Raw genomic sequence first — 17,873 nt, forward strand, 5'->3', positions numbered from 1 at the left:
TGGCGCAGTTCCTGTGCCACGGCGCGCTAGCGACTCCTGTGGCAGGCCGGGTGCAATGCACACTGACACGGTCGCCAGGTGTAGCGTTTCCTCCGACACATTGGTGCAGCTGGCTTCCAGGTTAAGGGGGCATGGTGTCAAGAATTAGTGTGGGTTGTGTTTTGGAGGAAACACGGCTCTCAACCTTCACCTCTCGAGTCCGTACGGGAGTTGCAGCGATGGGACAAGACTAACTACCAATTGGATACCATAAAATTGGGGCAAAAAAAGGGATATTTTTTTTATTTTAAACAAAAATCACACTTCTCCACCTGGCAGTCCAACGGACAAATCTGGGTTTGGCAGATGCCAGAACGCTACCTGCCCCAATAGAGTGCCATCTGTAAAGTTTGGTGGATGAGGAATAATGTTCTGGGGCTGTTTTTTTTATATTTCTGGTTAGGCCCCTTCGTTCCAGTGAAGGGAAATCTTAACACTAGAGCACACAATGACATTCTAGACGATTCTGTGTCTCCAACTTTATGGCAACAGATTGGGGAAGGTCCTTTCCTGTTTCAGCATGACAATGCCCCCGTGCACAAAGCAAAGTCCATACAGAAATGGTGTGTAGAGATTGGTGTGGAAGAACTTGACTGGCCTGCAGAGCCCTGACCTCAACCCCATGGAACACCTTTGGGATGAATTGGAACACCGAGCGCGAGCCAGGCCAAATCGGCCAACATCAGTGCCCAACCTTACTAATGCTCGTGGCTGAATGAAAGCAAGTCCCTGCAGCAATGTTACAACATCTAGTGGAAAGCCTTCCCAGAGAGCAAAGGCTTTTGTTGCAGCAAAAAAGGGGGCAATTCCATATTAATGCCCATGATTTTGGAATGAGATGTTCGCCGAGCAGGAGTTCACATACTTTCGGCCATGAAGTAAGACTACGGCTATGAAATAAGATTACTTCAACAACCTACAAATATATATATATTTTAATTAACAGCCCAAACCTTTAAGAAAGTTGCATTTATTTAAACGGAAATCAATTACATCTAGTCCATAAAAATGCACTACGTATTAACATACACAGTATGTTGTAAAGCGATGGCTTATAAAACTCGGCATCAGAGGCATATGGTTTTCTGAACACTGGAGATTAAGTAAATATCCTTATCCGTTTCAGGTGTGAGGGTTAGCACGTTGTCCTTCACTGGTGACATGGGCTCTCCTTTCTTACAGGGGTTTATCTTCGGATTTTCTCTGCAACACAGAAAAACACAATCAATACAGTTCCAATGAAAAGTAGGTCACAAGAAAGAGATGGTTATCATATAATTGGTAAAGCTGTAATCAAGCTTGTAAAAGCTATAATCAACACTGAAAAATATAAATTGCAACAATGTCAAAGATTTTACTGAGTTAGTTCAAGGAAATACATTAATTTGGCCCTAATCTATGGATGTAGGGTAAGTAACATTATATAAGGTAGCATTGTTTAAAGTGGCTAGTGATATATTTACATAATTCCCATCAATTCCCATTATTAAAATGGCTGGAGTTGGGTCAGTGTCAATGACAGTGTGTTGGCAGCAGCCACTCACACTGTTAGTGGTGGCTGTTTAACAGTCTGATGGCCTTGAGATAGAAGCTGTTTTTCAGTCTCTCGGTCCCAGCTTTGATGCACCTGTACTGACCTCGCCTTCTGGATGATAGCGGGGTGAACAGGCAGTGGTTCGGGTGGTTGATGTCCTTGATGATCTTTATGGCCTTCCTGTAACAACGGGTGGTGTAGGTGTCCTGGAGGGCAGGTAGTTTGCCCCCGGTGATGCGTTGTGCAGTCCTCACTACCCTCTGGAGAGCCTTACGGTTGAGGGCGGAGCAGTTGCCGTACCAGGCGGTGATACAAGGATGCTCTCGATTGTGCATCTGTAGAAGTTTGTGAGTGCTTTTGGTGACAAGCCGAATTTCTTCAGCCTCCTGAGGTTGAATTTGCGCCTTCTTCACGGCTGTCAGTGTGAGTGGACCAATTCAGTTTGTCTGTGATGTGTATGCCGAGGAACTTAAAACTAGCTACCCTCTCCACTACTGTTCCATCGATGTGGATAAAGTCCACAATCATCTCCTTAGTTTTGTTGACGTTGAGTGTGAGGTTATTTTCCTGACACCACACTCCGAGGGCCCTCACCTCCTCCCTGTAGGATTTCACAACTGGGAATATAGATATCCATCTGTTGTTCAAAGATACCTGAATAAAAATTAAAAAAATGTAAAGTAGAGGCGTAGACCATAAAATTAGACCGTATCTGGTGACCACCATTTGCCTCATGCATCACGACATCTTCGCAGAGTTGATCAGGCTGTTGATTGTGGCCTGTGGAATGTGTCCCAGTTGTACACGATTCAAAGAATCCAAAACATGCTCAATGGGTGACATGGCTGGTGAGTATGCAGGCCATGGAAGAACTGGGACATTCAGCTTCCAGGAATTGTGTACAGATCCTTGTGACCGTGCATTATGCTGAAACATGAGATGGTGGCTGATGAATGGCACAACAATGGGCTTCAGGATCTCGTCACGGTATGTCTGTATATTCAAATTGCCATCAATAAAATGCAATTATGTCCGCAGCTTATGCCTGCCCATACCCTCACAATCACCGTGCACTCGGTCCACAATGTTGACATCAGCGAACCGCTCGCCCACACGACGCCATACACATAGTCTGCGGTTGAGGCCAGTTGGACATACTGACACTTTCTAAAAACGCCAGGTGGCTTATGGTAGAGAAATTAACATTCAATTATCTGGCAACAGCTCTGGTGGACATTCCTGCAGTCAGCATGCCAATTGCACCCCACCCACCCACCTCAAAACGTGAGACATCTGTGGCATTGTGATGTGTGACAATTCTGAAGATTTTTAGAGTGGCCTTTTATTTTCCCCAGCACAAGGTGCACCTGTGCAATGACCATGCTGTTTAATCTGATTCTTGATATGCCACACCTGAGGTGGATGGATTAATTTGGTAACGGAGAAATGCTCACTAACAGGGATGTAAACAAATGTGTGCACAAAATTTGAGAGAAATATAATTTGTGCATATGGACAATTTCTGGAATCTTGTTTTCTGCTCATGAAACCAACACATTACATTTATATAGTGGTTCAGTGTAGCAATCATTCACTCACGTGAAGACTAGTGGAATCTGAAACAAAACATATTCAGTACTCTATATAGCCAACAGAAATTAGCAGTTTTGCCACACAACACAATGCCACAGATGTCTCAAGTTGAGGGAGCCGTACAATTGGCATGCTGACTGCAGGAATGTCCACCAGAACGGTTGCCAGAGAATTAAACGTTAATTTCTCTTCCATAAGACACCTGTCGTTTTAGAGAATTTGTCAGTATGTCCAACCGGCCTCACAACCGCAGACCACGTGTATGGCTTAATGTGGGTGAGCAGTTTGCTGATGTCAACGTTGTGAACAGAGTGCCCCATGGTGGCAGTGGGGTTATGGTATGGGCAGGCATAAGCTACGACAACTAACACCATTGCATTTTATCGATGGCAATTTGAATGCACAGTGATGAGATCCTGAGGCCCATTTAAAGGTTTGTCACATGCGCCGAATACAACAGGTATTGAAATGCTTACTTACAAGCCCTTAACTTTTTTTTTAAAGCATTGTTGGTTAAGTAAAAAATAGAACAAATAAATAGCAGCAGTAAAATTACAATAGTGAGGCTATATACAGGGGTATTTGTACAGAGTCAATGTGTAGCTCCCTTCAGTAACCACGAGCACAACCGTTCCTTGATTTTAACTGGCGGCTTTATTCTGTAGTTTTAGTCAGAATTATCACCTTCCGTGAGAACTATAAAGTAAATGAAAAATACAGTTAAGCACACTCTTACGACCTTATCTTACGAGTGACTTATTAGCTTGGTATAACTCTGAAGTGCTTACATACATAACAGTTTAACCGGCGTTATAACAGGTTCAGATTAACACATGAATAAAGGAACAAATACCTCATTGGCTGCTTATTACAGAAGGGAGGAAATCAAACTTCACACTTATTATTCCTGGCATGAATTCACACTTCATCCTAACATACACTCTTCAACCTTTATGAACTACACCCGATGACATGAAAATTTAGCTAACGCAGCGCAGGATTGCCTTCCCTCCAAAGGTGTGTTGCTACAATAAGGATCCCCGTTACAACAGTATTAGCTACGTAGTTCCGCTTGTATTATCATTTCCCCCGCACAGCGGACACATAAACAATTCAAACAAAAGACAACGACATAACCTGTAAGTCTAACTGTCAGTTACACAATGTGCGGGGGCACTGGTTAGTCGAGGTAATATGTACCCGTAGGTTGAGTTAATAAAGTGACCATGCATCGATAATAAAAAGAGTAGCAGCAGTGTAAAATTGGGCTATGGGTAGCCCTTTGATTAGCTGTTCAGGATACTTATGGCTTTGGGGTAGAAATTGTTAAGAAGCCTTTTGGGCCTACACTTGGTGCTCCGGTACCGCTTGCAGTGCGGTAGCAGAGAGAACAGTCTATGACTAGGGTGGCTGGAGTCTGACAATTTTTAGGGCCTTCCTTTGACATTGCCTGATATAAAGGTCCTGGATGGCAGGAAACTTGGTCCCAGTGATGTACCGGGCCGTACACATTACCCTCTGTTGTGCCTTACGGTCGGAGGCCAAGAAGTTGCCATACCAGGCAGTGCTGCAACCAGATGCTCTCGATGGTGCAGCTGTAGAACCTTTTGAGGATCTGAGGACCCATGCCAAATCTTTTCAGTCTCCTGAGGGGGAATAGGCTTTGTCGTGCCCTCTTCACAACTGTCTCAGTAAAATCTTTGATATTGTTGCATGTTGAGTTTATATTTTTGTTCAGTATGGAAATCAGAGACAAGTTTGTGACAGGTCCTTTGAATATAAATTTGTCTGCTAAATGACTTAAATGTAAATAAATTGGTTGTGTTCAAAAAAGGGGAAATATGAAAGTATGGGGACTACTGTTGAAGGTTGTTATTAGGCCTCATCTATAATCTTATAAAAAGCAAAAACAATTAAATGGTGTAATCCAGGGTTGAGGACTATGCAGGTTATGATTACCCTCACTTACTTCTTAAAACCAAAGTTTTCCCAGAGGCCACTGATTGTGGCCTGGAGGCCAGGGTTGTTCTCATTGTTGGTGGTGAGTTTCTTTCCAGGGCCTGCAGGCTTTTTACGGAGGCCACTGGCCCTGGCAGGGGCAGAGGGTCGGATCTTTGTCCCTTTTCCTTGGTCACCGGGTTTCATCCGCGGGAGACCTGCCACCTGGTGAGAGGTGGGAAAGAAAATTCTTCACTGTGGGAATATATAGCATGTTCATCCCAGAAGTGTTCTAGCTGCCACATCTCTGTTGAACCAACATGATACAAAATAGTCCCACAAAGTAAGCTACCTTCAGTCTCATTGTGCTGGATTTCTTTTCATCTGCTGTTGGAGAGGAACTGGGGCTTTTGACAGAGTCTGAATCCTTACTAGAGTAAATTTTCTTAGAAAACAGAACAGGCAGTAAATTAATAAAGCCACTGCCTCTACTCATTCAAGCCACAACATAAAAAAAAGCCATGCATATGCACCCTCAACTAGCTTGCAATGATGCAAATGTTATGAAGCCTACGCATGACTAATTAGCAGAGGAAACGGTGACATACAGGCCTGGTGGCATCCTCCAGCCGAGTGGGTGGGGACACTTCCACGACATTGCAGGAAGTGTGGTTATGCTGAGAGAAGTAGGCACTGTCCTGAGACGGTGGAGAGTTTGGTGGTGAATCCTTGTCTTCTTTGCCCAGAATAGGAGATGGGGCTCCGGGGGTCTTCCGAGTTCTCTGGCCTTCCTGGCTCCAGGAGAAGCTTTCCTTCTTGCGCTGGAACTGCTGCAGTGCCGAGAGGCCAGATGTGGGTGTCGGGGTCCTGGATCTCTCTGAGGAGCTGCCTGACCAGCAGAACACCCCTAACCCTTGACTGGCAGACAGAGGGGAGGGGGATGGGCTATGAGGGTCAACAGAGTCATTTTCCTCTGCATCAGCATATCCCTCGATACAATAGTCCTCCCTGGGGTCCTGTGTGACCTCATCGTGAGACACCTCCCCTTTGACAAAAGACTCCGGATTCTGGCTGGCCACCTCACTGGAGCTGCTGCCACTACAGAAGAACCTATAGGGGAATAGATCAACCATTTAGTTAGTATCACAAAACATTAAAAATAAAACAAAAACTTGTCAAATGTGGGCCAAACAATGCGATCAAGAAAACAAATTGGAAGAACCAGTGGTTTTAGGTAGGTCATTTTTAGTCATGTAAAAGACAAGACGAGTTTGAAAGATTTCCTATATAATTAAATAGCTGTAGCAATGACTAAAAGTGTGTATTATAAGACCATGCCTGCTTTGCATTTCCTGCCCATCTCCACCTCCTTCCTGGTTTCTCCTCTGTAGCAGGGTGGCAAAGCGGTTGCGTGGTCTGGGATGGGTAGCGGCAGCAGTGGCACTGGGCTGGGGGCATGTGGAGATGTGATGGCTCTCTGTGGGTCCAGGGTCCTCTTCCCCTCTGGACCGCTTCTGACCGGAGGGAGAGTACTGCTGCAGCACATCCTGGTCTGAAACACCAGAGTCTTTTGGGAGATAAAGGAAAATCAGAAGTTAGGGTCAGGTCTATAATAAAAATATTCATCAACACCACTTGGAAAGAATGTTGAGGTTTACATTAATCAAATACATTGATAAACTTTTGTATAATGACGAGAAGATCTTTCCTGTTCTATTTGAACGTTACATTTTGAAGGTCCACCCCAATGTTATATAGGTATAGGCTTTTCCATAGAATGACTGATAATGCTTCAGAAGATAAACTGGGATGTTATGTTAATAAAAATGTGTTTTCCCCTGAACAAACCCAAATCCTCTCACACCTATTTAAATGGAGCTGGGTGAATCAAATAATCTTCCCTCCTACGTTGACAGAAAGAGCACCTCAAACATGACGGTGCAACAACAAGATAGCAAACTAATCTCACCTTCTCTGGGTCTCTTAACATGTGTGTTCTTGTGAGGAAGCCTCAGCCCCTGCACACTGATGACCCTCTCCTTCCCCCTGGTTGAGGGAGGCCTCTGTGGAGAGCCCACAGGCTGGGAGGCAGAGAGGGTGCCTGGTATGTAACTTCTGCTCCAGATGCTAGGGTGTGTGGAGGCCCGAGTCTCCTGGCTGTCATTCCAGTCACGACTGCGTGGTTTCACTGGCTAAGAAACACAAAGGGAGGAAGGATTTATATACGTTAGTGTAAATTACGTGCACTTTAGCCAACTCCTCTATGGTTGTCATGCCATACATGTACTGCTTACAGATCTGGGGTAAAGCACTCTGGCGACAAACACATTGGTAAGTTTAAATATTAATACAATTGTACTGATCGACTAAAAATAGCTAAGTACCCCACGTAATCAACACTAAGGACACAAGCAAAACAACAACCTAGCAGTACTACTTGTGATGATGAATGAGTAGTGTTTGTATAGAAATGACTGTTATGTTAATCATTCTACCTAGTGCCAGTACCTTGATATTTATAGCATCTGGGTTGAAGTCATCAATTCTCTCCATGGTGTTTATATCCAGGTTACCCAGGGCCACCTGTAAACCTTTGCAATCTCCTAAATTACTGTATTAAGCATTAAGGACACCATATTTTACTGGTAGTAAATGGGAAACCACCAGTCTTATTTTCCATTTCGCTACTAATCAACAGGTATAGAGCAGGAGTCAGGCCTGCCACTGAGTGAAAGGATACCGGCCAGCGTAGCTGAGGGTGGCAGGGTCCATGTGCTCTGGATAGGGGTTGAGAGGCACCACCTTCCTCTTGATGGGGTCAAACACCAGCTGGTAGAGGAAGGTGTTATTGGCCTTAACAAAGCCGTCAATGTACTCGTCTGGCACAACCATATTCCTCTTCAGGTACTGGCCCATCTTCCTTATCACCTGAAAGTACATAAACAAGTTAGAGGGGGCATTTTCATTATAGTTTAATTTCTACCACTGTGCAAGTTCTACTACTAATTCTCGTTCAAACTTACCTTAATGATGTCTGGGTTGTTTGCCATCCTCAGCAGTTTACAGGCTTTGCCCAAGCCAATCCCATAGAGTGAGGACAGATAGTCACAGCCAGAGAGAATACACATGTGGCGGAACTTCTCTTCTGTGAAGACATCACCCAGAGAGCGGCACCGCCCCAGGTGGTTCTGGTCAATCTCTAGACCGTTCCCCTGTTTGTCCATCTTTAGGATCACCTGAGAGAGATGACCAGCAGAACCCATTATGGTCATTACTATAATCTAAGTTGCCATTAAAGTAACTGTCCAGTTAAAACCCATACCCAAATAATGTTGACTCACTCATCCTACGTTGCCAAATAATACATTGAAAAACGAGAAAAAAATAAATAAAAATAAAACTTAAAAAACTAACCTCAAAATTGTATCTCAAACACACATTTAATAAAAAATGCTTGCCATCTCCTGCGGATGAGATGGCCAACCAGAGATCTCACATGAATGTTATTAATGACCAGTGTACGTCCACACCATTATAACACAGAAAAGCTGCTTTGAAACTTAATTACCAATAAGGAAACTTATTTCACTAATTTCAATGAATTATTGGTGATATTTCATATAAATCTGGAAAAACCAGACAGTTGCTTTAAAGCCAGATGATCATTGTGACAAATGCATTGCAGAAAGTCCACAGTGAGCAGCATCTTAAAGGACCCAATTCTGTACTTTTTTGCAGCCAAACGCCAATAAATCTGAGTCTTCAGTGATGATAGCCTGTGCAATGCCAGCCTTGTTAAGGAAGGCCAGCTGGGCATCAGCTTCATACGGGGCCACCACACAGTCCACTCCTCTGGTCCTTGCAGCCTAGAAGAGAAAACATAATTTCAGCTGAATAAAACAATTTTAAGCCACCAATTTGCAATCATAAACATTAAGCAGTGCATCACAAAACAGATGGTTTAAGACAGATTAAACCACTGCACAAAACCAGCAAATAGACACGCTTCATTCAAGATATGCATAATCGGGTTCCAGTGAAAAATACTGAGCAGTAGAAAGCATTTTTTCATCTAAACCGTTTTAGCAGTATTGGAAATATTTACCTTGATGACATCATGGGCCATGGAAGGGGTGACGTTAACACAGCGAGTAAAGCAGTCTCTGGCCTCTGAAATCTTTCCCTCACGTAGGAGCTGCTTACCTTTCTGCAGATTTGCCTGACGACGCCTGGAAGACAGACGTCAGGTCTTACTTTTTTGGGTAAAAATATTTACTCCGTCCTATTCAAGAAACTACCTAGTCAAGTACATGGAAGATTTTATTTAATAAAAATGAAACACATTACAGCAAATACCATCTAGGCCTAATATTAACTCACTCATCACGATCTTAGCTTTAAATAAAATTACAGGTACACCCACACACTTACTCTCTGCGAGCTTTATCCACCTCCTGTTTTGAAGGCAGATTGCAGCCATCAAACACCAAGATGGGCTTCACACCAAAAGACAACAGCATGTCCACAAATTTCATGCAGTATGTAACATACCTATGTGAAAGAAAATTCATATTTTCAATGATGGCCTAGGAACAGTTAATAGGGTTAGGTAGTTAATGCATACTGAGATAGCTATAAAACAGCTTACTGGTCAGTTGGTTCCCCTTTGGCAAGTTTCTCTGCACAAGAAAATGCCCCTTTATGAAGCCAGCAATATGTGTCTACGGCCACTGTCTGTCCCTTGTACTTCCTCACACTGATGGGCTCTGAGGCATCTTTGAGGAACTGCAACAGCCCCTGGATCCCCATTTTTTAATCTGGTGATGCCACTAACACTCAGGACAGTTCCTTGCTATATTCATGGAGAGGGAGAGACCATTTGACAAAACATAATGAAACTAGATTTAAGAGAAAAATAATACGTTACCTAGCTAACGTTAGTTAATCGTAATCTGCATATACCTGCTCATTTACCTGGACATGCAGGGTAGATTATGAATTCTAGCGAGATACTTCCACTGGCGTAGAAACCGACCGTAAATAACGTTAATTCATTCTAACGTTCGTGGATCTTCAAAAACCTACGCCACTCACCATTGACTATCAGTGATGACAAACACATGACAAAAACATGTAGCAAGTCGGCTAAAGCAAACTAGCCACCTAGCACGGCCACTAACGTTAGTTAGCTAGCTAACTACCTAAACAATATACCTACAAATACATTGTTGGTGCTGTAAAAAAACAAAAGCAAGTTGTAGCTAGCTAACGTTAGTTAGCAGTTCGAACAATTGGAATGAAGTGGGCTTGCGAACGTTTCTAGCAAACTCTGGCTAGCGCATAGCTAAATGAATACATTTGAATACGTTATTTTGAAATAAATACATGAATATAAAACATCAGCAAGCTACCGACATATTTACCTGCGAATTGAAAGAGCTAAACCTGACAAATAGTAAGTACTGAACGGTAACGAGGCACCTTATTATCTAAACGGAGTTCGCTTTTAGCGGCAACAGTAAGAGTTCACAACGAGCTGATACTATTGGTCAGTTTATTCTGACCAACCATATGTGGGGGAGGGTCTTTGGTCGACAAAAGAAGAAGGGATTGGTTCTCTTTTTTTGGTGTTATGCTGCGTATTGAAGGCGGGAGTCCAGCGTCACCTTTCCCCCCCACTTGATGGCGAGCTTGTCTGCTGCGGTGTTAGGATTTTTTGACGTGTCGTCTTTCCCAGCCTCCCTTGCACTTCCTGCTTCGGTAGCTGCCTATGTGTTTGAGCAAACGATACCTCAACAACAAGATGGAATAGTTGGGAAAATATTGTGAAATCCAGTCAATGACAACGTTGTATTTACTTGTGGCAATCTATTCAATTAAACCCTTTATTTAAATGTCAGTTACTAGGACTTGAAGGTTGTTGACAAAACATCAACAATGCATCTCTCTCCCACCAACGGAGATTTTACTTTCGTCTCATCAACTGAAGCCGAGGGTAATGTTAGCAGGCCGTGAATACTGTCATGTGTTTCATTGTATTTTTAGTTACCTACCGTATTTGTCAACACGTCATTCTGCTAGCATTAATTCATTGGGTAACAAGCTTGAGTAAAGTGTTGTCGTTTTTGTCAAGTTACCGTGGTTCAGAGAGATTTGACAACTTTCTGCTGCTACTGTACGGCTAGGCTAACGTTAGCAAGCTATGTAACGTTAGCTATATCACTGAAGGAAATCCACCTAACATATTATTATATTGAAGATACGTTTAATACAAAACTCAACAATTTATTTGGACTAGTTTAACGTGTTTCCCATTGAGTAAATGGTTTTAAGGTCCAATGCAGCCGTTTATCTTAATATCAAATAATTTCTGGGTAACAAGTACCTTACTGTGATTTTTCAATTAAAATGGTCAAGAAGAGACGAATAACTTCCTTAGTAAAGTGTAATTGCTAGGGCTGTCTGCGAGTGGTCTGAGTAGGGAGGTGAAAACAAAGGGGCGAGGCACCGTTGACTGCTCCTAGAGTTTTGCTTCAATACTACGGTTTAAAGCTGCAATATGTAACTTTCCAGCACACCCGACCAAATTCACATAGAAATGTACATTGTAGATCTGTTCTCATTGAAGCAAGTCGAAGAAGCGGTGTCTGTTCTATGTGCGCTATGTCTATGAGTCCTGTTCTATAGTTTATTTTTTGCGTCTTTTACTTTAGGTTTTGTACACCAGCTGAAAATACAATATTTTTTGGTTATTGAAAATATAGTACAATGATTCTCTACACTGCTTGTTTTGTCACATTAACTGAAATTAGGCAAACTATTAGAATTTTAGCAACCAGGAAATGGAGGTGTGGTTTTTGCATATTGCCCAGGAAGACAATTTCCATAGAGTCACATAGAGAAGTCATATTAAAATTCCTAATAAGATACTTTAGTCATCACCTTTGTGCATAAAACACCCATAGACTTATTCAAATAATTGTTGCTGAGGCTGATAAAAAAACAACATTTATTTGGAAAAAAAACTCACAGCATCTGAAGATGTTAACATTTTTAATGTATGATCATCCAATGTTTGCCTTGTTTTGGATAATGTGATGTTGTCGCTGCTCGCACTGTTCCCTGTGTGAACGGAACCCTAACTGGCTGCGCGAGTGCGCTATCGTGCATACATTTATTTTGTCCCCCCACACCAAATGCGATCATGACACGCAGGTTAAAATATCAAAACAAACTCTGAACCAATGACATTCATTTGGGGACAGGTCGAAAAGCATTAAACATGGCTCTCCCCCTTGAATTTATATGGTGATTGGCATCTACACTTTCATAGTATTACCACAACAACTGGCAAAACAGTTAACCTTTCAATCACCCCTTGTGGGTATAACCAATGAGGAGATGGCACGTGGGTACCTGCTTCTATAAACCAATGAGATGGGAGAGGCAGGACTTGCAGCGTGATCTGCGTCAGAAATAGGAATGACTTCTATTTTAGCCCTTGGCAACGCAGATGCTTGTTGGCGCGCGCAATAATTGAATAACATGGATTTCTACATTTATTTTGCGTGCGCGAGTGTTGTGGTCAGCCTAAGTGCAAGCGCATGTGATGTTGGCCCATATAAAACGGATCCAACCCAGATATTGATGGCCCATGAATCGGCATATATGAATACGAGTAGATTACCTTGAAAACAACGGGCGGACATCGTGGACGCAGTCTCCAGTTCTTAGTATACCTCAGTGGGGACAACCGAAAACAAACCCCCTAAGGTTGTCTGCGCCCGCACTGAAATGAAATTAGCATAATAAATACATCTACATAGTCTGTCTGTTTAAGCTACAGAGATGTTTTTTTGTATCAGATGCGTCTCAATTCACCGCATCCTCTTATGTCGCACTAACACATCTGCTGGTAAAAGGTGTCAGAGCTAGAGCGGTGTTTGTCATACCATGAGAAATCCGGAAAATGTGTCTTCACAAAATCGGCTGTAGCGTCCAAACGGTTTGGCCTACAAACTATTATGACCCCTCTATGGAAAGATGAAACTTTCACGAACACAATGTTCTCCGTTTTGCTCTATGACCTCCGCAAGACTCTTCTGAGCCAATCTGCCAACTTCTGTCCGTAGCGTCCCAAATGTTTGGGCTACACACAAATACTACCCCCCTGTACAAAGGTGAGACTCTCACGAACATGTACATGTCGGTTGTTTTGCAAGACTCATCTGAAGGTCCCCGATACCAGTTGAAAAAAACGAATGGAAGTATGTATGGACTGTTTAATGCCAAAAATGTGAGGTGAAATACATGTAAAAAATATATTTCCTGATCATTCTTATATCTCTCAGTAATAGGACAGACACTTCAGAGAACTTCCTTTACATTTTTTTGGGGACTATCTGTTATTCAATGCGTTTGTATGGGCTAATAACAGTAAGACCAAAACACATTTTTCATCAAATATTTTTTTGATGGCAGAGGTTTGGAACTATTTTCCTATTGGTCTATTAACTAATTTACTGCCTTGTGATGTCATCAGCCAAGCCTAAATTCTGTCCCACAAAAACAGGCTCATCCACTAAAAGGGCATCATCGTTTTCACAATTTCACAGTATTATTCCAACCTCATAGTGTGGAAATATATATAAAAAACCATGAATATCACATTTTTGATTGCACTGGGCCTTTAATGTAATTTAGACAGTGTGACGACCACTGGGGGACATGTCTTGCCTTTCTGCATTCCATGTACCTTTTGATTAGCTGAGGGGATTTGGTCAAGTGTGAAACACTATTTAGATTAGGAACAATTGATCCTTGATTGTGATACGGTTTTGGAAACCTTTGCAGGGCCAGTCCTAGCCTTTCGGGGGCCCTAAGCGAGATTTGGTTGGGGAGCCCCCCACCTTGCGGAAAACCATTTAAATGCCCCCCATCTTCAGAGAGAACATTTAAGTTAATTTCTTGCAATACTAGACATTTTGCCTTGGGGCAGAGAGACCATTTAGATATTGTAAAACAACATTCATGCAATTCTACTAATTTAGCTATGGGGCAGAGAGACAAAATGTGCAATAATCGTAAACATTAAATTCCCTACAGATCTTAGCGGTACGATTGATGCCCCAGATGTTAAATTGAACATGGGCAGTGACAATGCAAAAGACCCATATGCAACCACGTTCCTGAGGAAACGAGGCTATGGCTGGCTCCTGGAAGTAGAAGAGGATGACCCCGAAGACAACAAACCTCTTCTGTGAGTACCTTCTTCAAGAAACCCATTCTTTATCCATGTACAGTGATATTAAAATTACACTTGATTTGGCCATCACTACAAATGAAATGTGCTGATATCTCACGATGCTCCTGTACAATCTCATACACTTACATGATTAGGGAGGAGCTGGACATCGACCTGAAAGACATCTACTACAAGATCCGCTGTGTGCTCATGCCAATGCCCTCCTTGGGCTTCAACCGGCAGGTTGTGAGGGACAACCCTGACTTCTGGGGCCCGCTGGCTATAGTACTCCTTTTCTCCATGATCTCCATCTACGGACAGTTCAGGGTGAGGCGGCAGTTCAAGCTGTGAATTCTTTTGATCTCAGAACATACCTTACATCTGGCCCTTGGCCCCCCAGAGAGGGCTGTTGGTTCAACTAAGTTAGATTTCTTTGAAAAAGTAAATGGTGAACTTTGATTGTAGGGTTGAGATTTGAAACAACATTAGATGCACATGCTGCTCACGCAAACAGGGCTTGATTCACTGGTTCTCTTCACTTACTGAATTGAATTAAATGGGAGGCAGCCTACATTGATATATTTAACGATATAAGAATGTTCAAAAAAGGACTTCCCACACCAAAATATTCTTCTCAAGACTTTGGTACAATGTCACAATTTTCAGCGTGTGTATTATTTTGGTTGTTGTTGTGTTTTAATTATTTGTCGCTTTATTTTATTTTCCTAAGGTGGTGTCTTGGATAATTACCATTTGGATATTCGGCTCTTTAACAATCTTTTTGCTGGCTCGTGTTCTTGGTGGTGAGGTAAGATCCACCAAAGTTTACATTTAGCTGAAATAAGTCGTATTCCTAGTCTTGATGAGGAATACATTTCTCTTACTTGATACTGTACATGCCTCTGGATGTGCATTTGCTTCCTATTACAACATGAATGATGTGGTGTGCTGTGAAACACTGACTTGCATTGTTCTGTTTTCAATAGGTGTCTTATGGACAAGTTCTTGGAGTGATTGGATATTCTCTACTCCCGCTCATCGTTATAGCCCCATTGCTTTTGGTCATTGGGGGTTTTGATGTTGTTTCTACACTAATAAAGGTGAGCATAGGAGCAAAGACAATCAACCTTTATTCTATCTGATTTTTCTCAAAAATGAATCTCTGTAATTCAGCATTGCATGTTTGATTTAACATACACTAACTAACCTGTTCAAAGCTATTTTTACATCTGTATTTGATTATTTTTTTTTTTTAGAAAGTACAAATGGACTTAAATTAGATATGTGTTCATTAGTTGTTGATAACTGTCATTTTTCAGCTTTCTGGAGTATTTTGGGCTGCTTACAGTGCTGCTTCACTGCTCGTTGGGGATGAATTCAAAACCAAGAAGCCTCTGCTCATATACCCTATTTTCCTTTTGTACATCTACTTCCTGTCACTATATACTGGTGTCTGATTGGACAAATGGCAACAGTGGAACTTTGGTTGGAGAATGACACAAAGCACCGTGAAAAGACACAAGGATTAATTACACAATGAAGCATGGATTTTTAAAAGGTCATTTTCTCCCTCTTTAACCCTGTTTACAATCCTAGACTGTGGGGATATAAGGGTGTATGTTACATCAGTGTATTTAAATGTACCCCTTACCTCTGCTCAGTAAAAAGCGGTAGCTTATGGTCTAAGCTCGGTGTTCAGATTGAATTGTAATTAGATCGCAGGTTCGCATCATATAAAAGGACTGTAATTATTTAATCAAGGCGTCAAATCTGGTTTTGGTAATCATGGCAGGGTCACAAACATACCAGTCATTGATTTTTGTTAATGCTTTTATTCCATAGAGGAAGGTGGTGCCAAATACAGTGCAAATTTGTTCAATTTGAACCAAGGGGTTAAGAAAGAAGTCTGCCCCTAAGGTTCCCCATTATTGTGTAAGGGAGTGGGCTAAGCATACTGTTATGCATTATTTAGTGGTCATTTCAGCCTGGGTAGACAAGTAGATGGGCAGTTTGAGTGAAATAAAACAAAGTCTACTAAAGTTTGGTGCCTTTCATTAGTTGTTTTATACAGTTGTTTAAAAATATTTTATTGAACGGATGTATATTTTCAGACAATTTGCCTGTATCTATTGTATGTATTCAGAACATGTTATACAATTGTGAAAAATTACTAGACCTGTAACAATTAAGAGTTATAAAACGCTCATTAATTCACATTAAGGGGGCATAAAATATATCAACATAATTGTCTGTATAACTGTTGTACTGTACTAAATATTTTAAACAACATTCTCATACAGTATGTAATGTGTTATATCATTAATCTGCATGCAAAAACTTAATTTCACACCCAAGCTTTATGTAGGAAATGTTGAATGTACTATAGCAATTAAAGACTTGTCAGGGGGGTTAATTTAGTGATATGGAATTTACAGTGAATATATGATTAATTTTTAGCTAAAAAACACATTGAAACAATTTTTGAGATTGTGTTATGTTCTTACACATTGTATATAATTAGCTTTTAGAACAATATAGCAAATGCTCAGTTGTTGAAATTTGCCAGTTTGACCTCAAATTTGGCCTTAGTCTTTGTCACAAAGTACATCTGAAATTGGATATCTGATAAGTAAATTCAAGTATGCATATGGTTTCTAGGGGTAGAGGATGAATGGAAATGTGCAGTCTAAGCCAATTTAGGTGTTATTGGGGTGGCTGACTTCAAGGGCTTTATAAATGATAAACGGTGTCTTGGTGGGGTGGGCCTAAACTCACCAGACTGACTGTTGGTCTGTACAGTGGGGGATGTTTGCTATCGGTGGTGTGTGTAAAGCCTGATGCATGCTTCCCAGTCTAAACAGTTTGCGCATATATACAATGACAGAATTTTGTGACTTTGGTGTTAGGCAGGTTTTTTCCGTCTGTTCACGCACACAACATTTTTTCTCAAGACGAAGTTCAGTAACCAAAGTTAATGCCCCTTTTTCGGTGATTGACCAACAGTACTACTACTAGTAGGAGTGGGAACTATGGACGGGATTCTTCAATAAAGTGTTTGTCATTCAACGAGAGACGAGTAGTTTTAATTAAACATTTTTCACTTGAGAAATAATATCTTAATGTAAAATTGCAGGACTAAACTTCGGCAAAAACGTCATATCTATTACAGATTTCTTGATTTATCTTGGATTAAAGAATACTGTTTTAAAGAAGTGTATACTGGCTGTGTTGTGGCTACGGCATTTCAAGGGAGACAAATTGTAATATTGCTCTTTTTCAAGCGAAGGTCTTAATAACTTCTTAGGGCTGCAATCCCGTTAACGGAATCGATATGACAACAGCCAGTGAAACTGCAGGGCGCCAAATTCAAAACAACAGAAATCTCCAAATTAAAATTCCTCAAACATACATGTATCTTATAGCGTTTTAAAGGTAATCTTGTTGTTAATCCCACCACAGTGTCCGATTTCAAATAGGCTTTATAGCGAAAGCACCACAAACGATTATGTTAGGTCACCACCAACT

General features: G+C 41.6%; 2 protein-coding genes across 6 annotated transcripts; one reads left to right on the forward strand and one right to left on the reverse strand.

Annotated features, from left to right (window-relative positions):
* Positions 1–993: 993 nt before the first annotated feature.
* On the reverse strand, positions 994–10,677 carry exo1 (exonuclease 1). Of its 5 annotated transcripts, none has more exons than XM_035754222.2 (15): positions 10,528–10,650; positions 10,079–10,204; positions 9,753–9,956; positions 9,536–9,655; positions 9,210–9,333; positions 8,833–8,970; positions 8,128–8,340; positions 7,845–8,032; positions 7,613–7,715; positions 7,074–7,296; positions 6,443–6,671; positions 5,713–6,214; positions 5,457–5,549; positions 5,136–5,329; positions 994–1,242 (listed from the first exon to the last, which is right to left on the reverse strand). In XM_035754222.2, the coding sequence occupies exons 3-15, from the start codon at positions 9,911–9,913 to the stop codon at positions 1,107–1,109; spliced, it is 2,424 nt and encodes an 807-aa protein (XP_035610115.1). In that variant the 5' UTR covers positions 9,914–9,956; positions 10,079–10,204; positions 10,528–10,650; the 3' UTR covers positions 994–1,106. The 5 variants fall into 5 exon arrangements, with proteins under 5 accessions (XP_035610115.1, XP_035610116.1, XP_035610117.1 ...); XM_035754223.2 differs by having other exon boundaries at positions 10,067–10,204; XM_035754224.2 differs by having other exon boundaries at positions 10,079–10,122; positions 10,528–10,624.
* Positions 10,678–10,828: 151 nt separating this feature from the next.
* Positions 10,829–17,414, forward strand: yipf4 (Yip1 domain family, member 4). The gene is made up of 6 exons (XM_035754226.2): positions 10,829–11,099; positions 14,210–14,363; positions 14,504–14,675; positions 15,079–15,156; positions 15,335–15,448; positions 15,668–17,414. Exons 1-6 carry the CDS (start codon positions 11,042–11,044, stop codon positions 15,803–15,805), a joined length of 714 nt encoding a protein of 237 aa, XP_035610119.1. The 5' UTR covers positions 10,829–11,041; the 3' UTR covers positions 15,806–17,414.
* Positions 17,415–17,873: the final 459 nt, after the last annotated feature.

This window comes from Oncorhynchus keta, chromosome 36 (assembly GCF_023373465.1).
Source record: "Oncorhynchus keta strain PuntledgeMale-10-30-2019 chromosome 36, Oket_V2, whole genome shotgun sequence".
NCBI lineage: Eukaryota > Metazoa > Chordata > Actinopteri > Salmoniformes > Salmonidae > Oncorhynchus > Oncorhynchus keta.

What these genes read in the sequence shown, in the direction of transcription:
- exo1 (XM_035754221.1), bottom strand. Translation starts at nt 9,913, where the DNA reads ATGGGGATCCAGGGGCTGTTGCAGTTCCTCAAAGATGCCTCAGAGCCC. An exon ending in AAAGGGGAACCAACTGACCA is followed by an intron (nt 9,656 to 9,752) that starts GTAAGCTGTTTT and finishes TCTTTCACATAG; the next exon opens with GTATGTTACATACTGCATGA. An exon ending in TGTTAAGAGACCCAGAGAAG is followed by an intron (nt 6,672 to 7,073) that starts GTGAGATTAGTT and finishes ATCTCCCAAAAG; the next exon opens with ACTCTGGTGTTTCAGACCAG.
- yipf4 (XM_035754226.2), top strand. Translation starts at nt 11,042, where the DNA reads ATGCATCTCTCTCCCACCAACGGAGATTTTACTTTCGTCTCATCAACT. An exon ending in CTCATCAACTGAAGCCGAGG is followed by an intron (nt 11,100 to 14,209) that starts GTAATGTTAGCA and finishes AATTCCCTACAG; the next exon opens with ATCTTAGCGGTACGATTGAT. An exon ending in CCATCTACGGACAGTTCAGG is followed by an intron (nt 14,676 to 15,078) that starts GTGAGGCGGCAG and finishes TATTTTCCTAAG; the next exon opens with GTGGTGTCTTGGATAATTAC.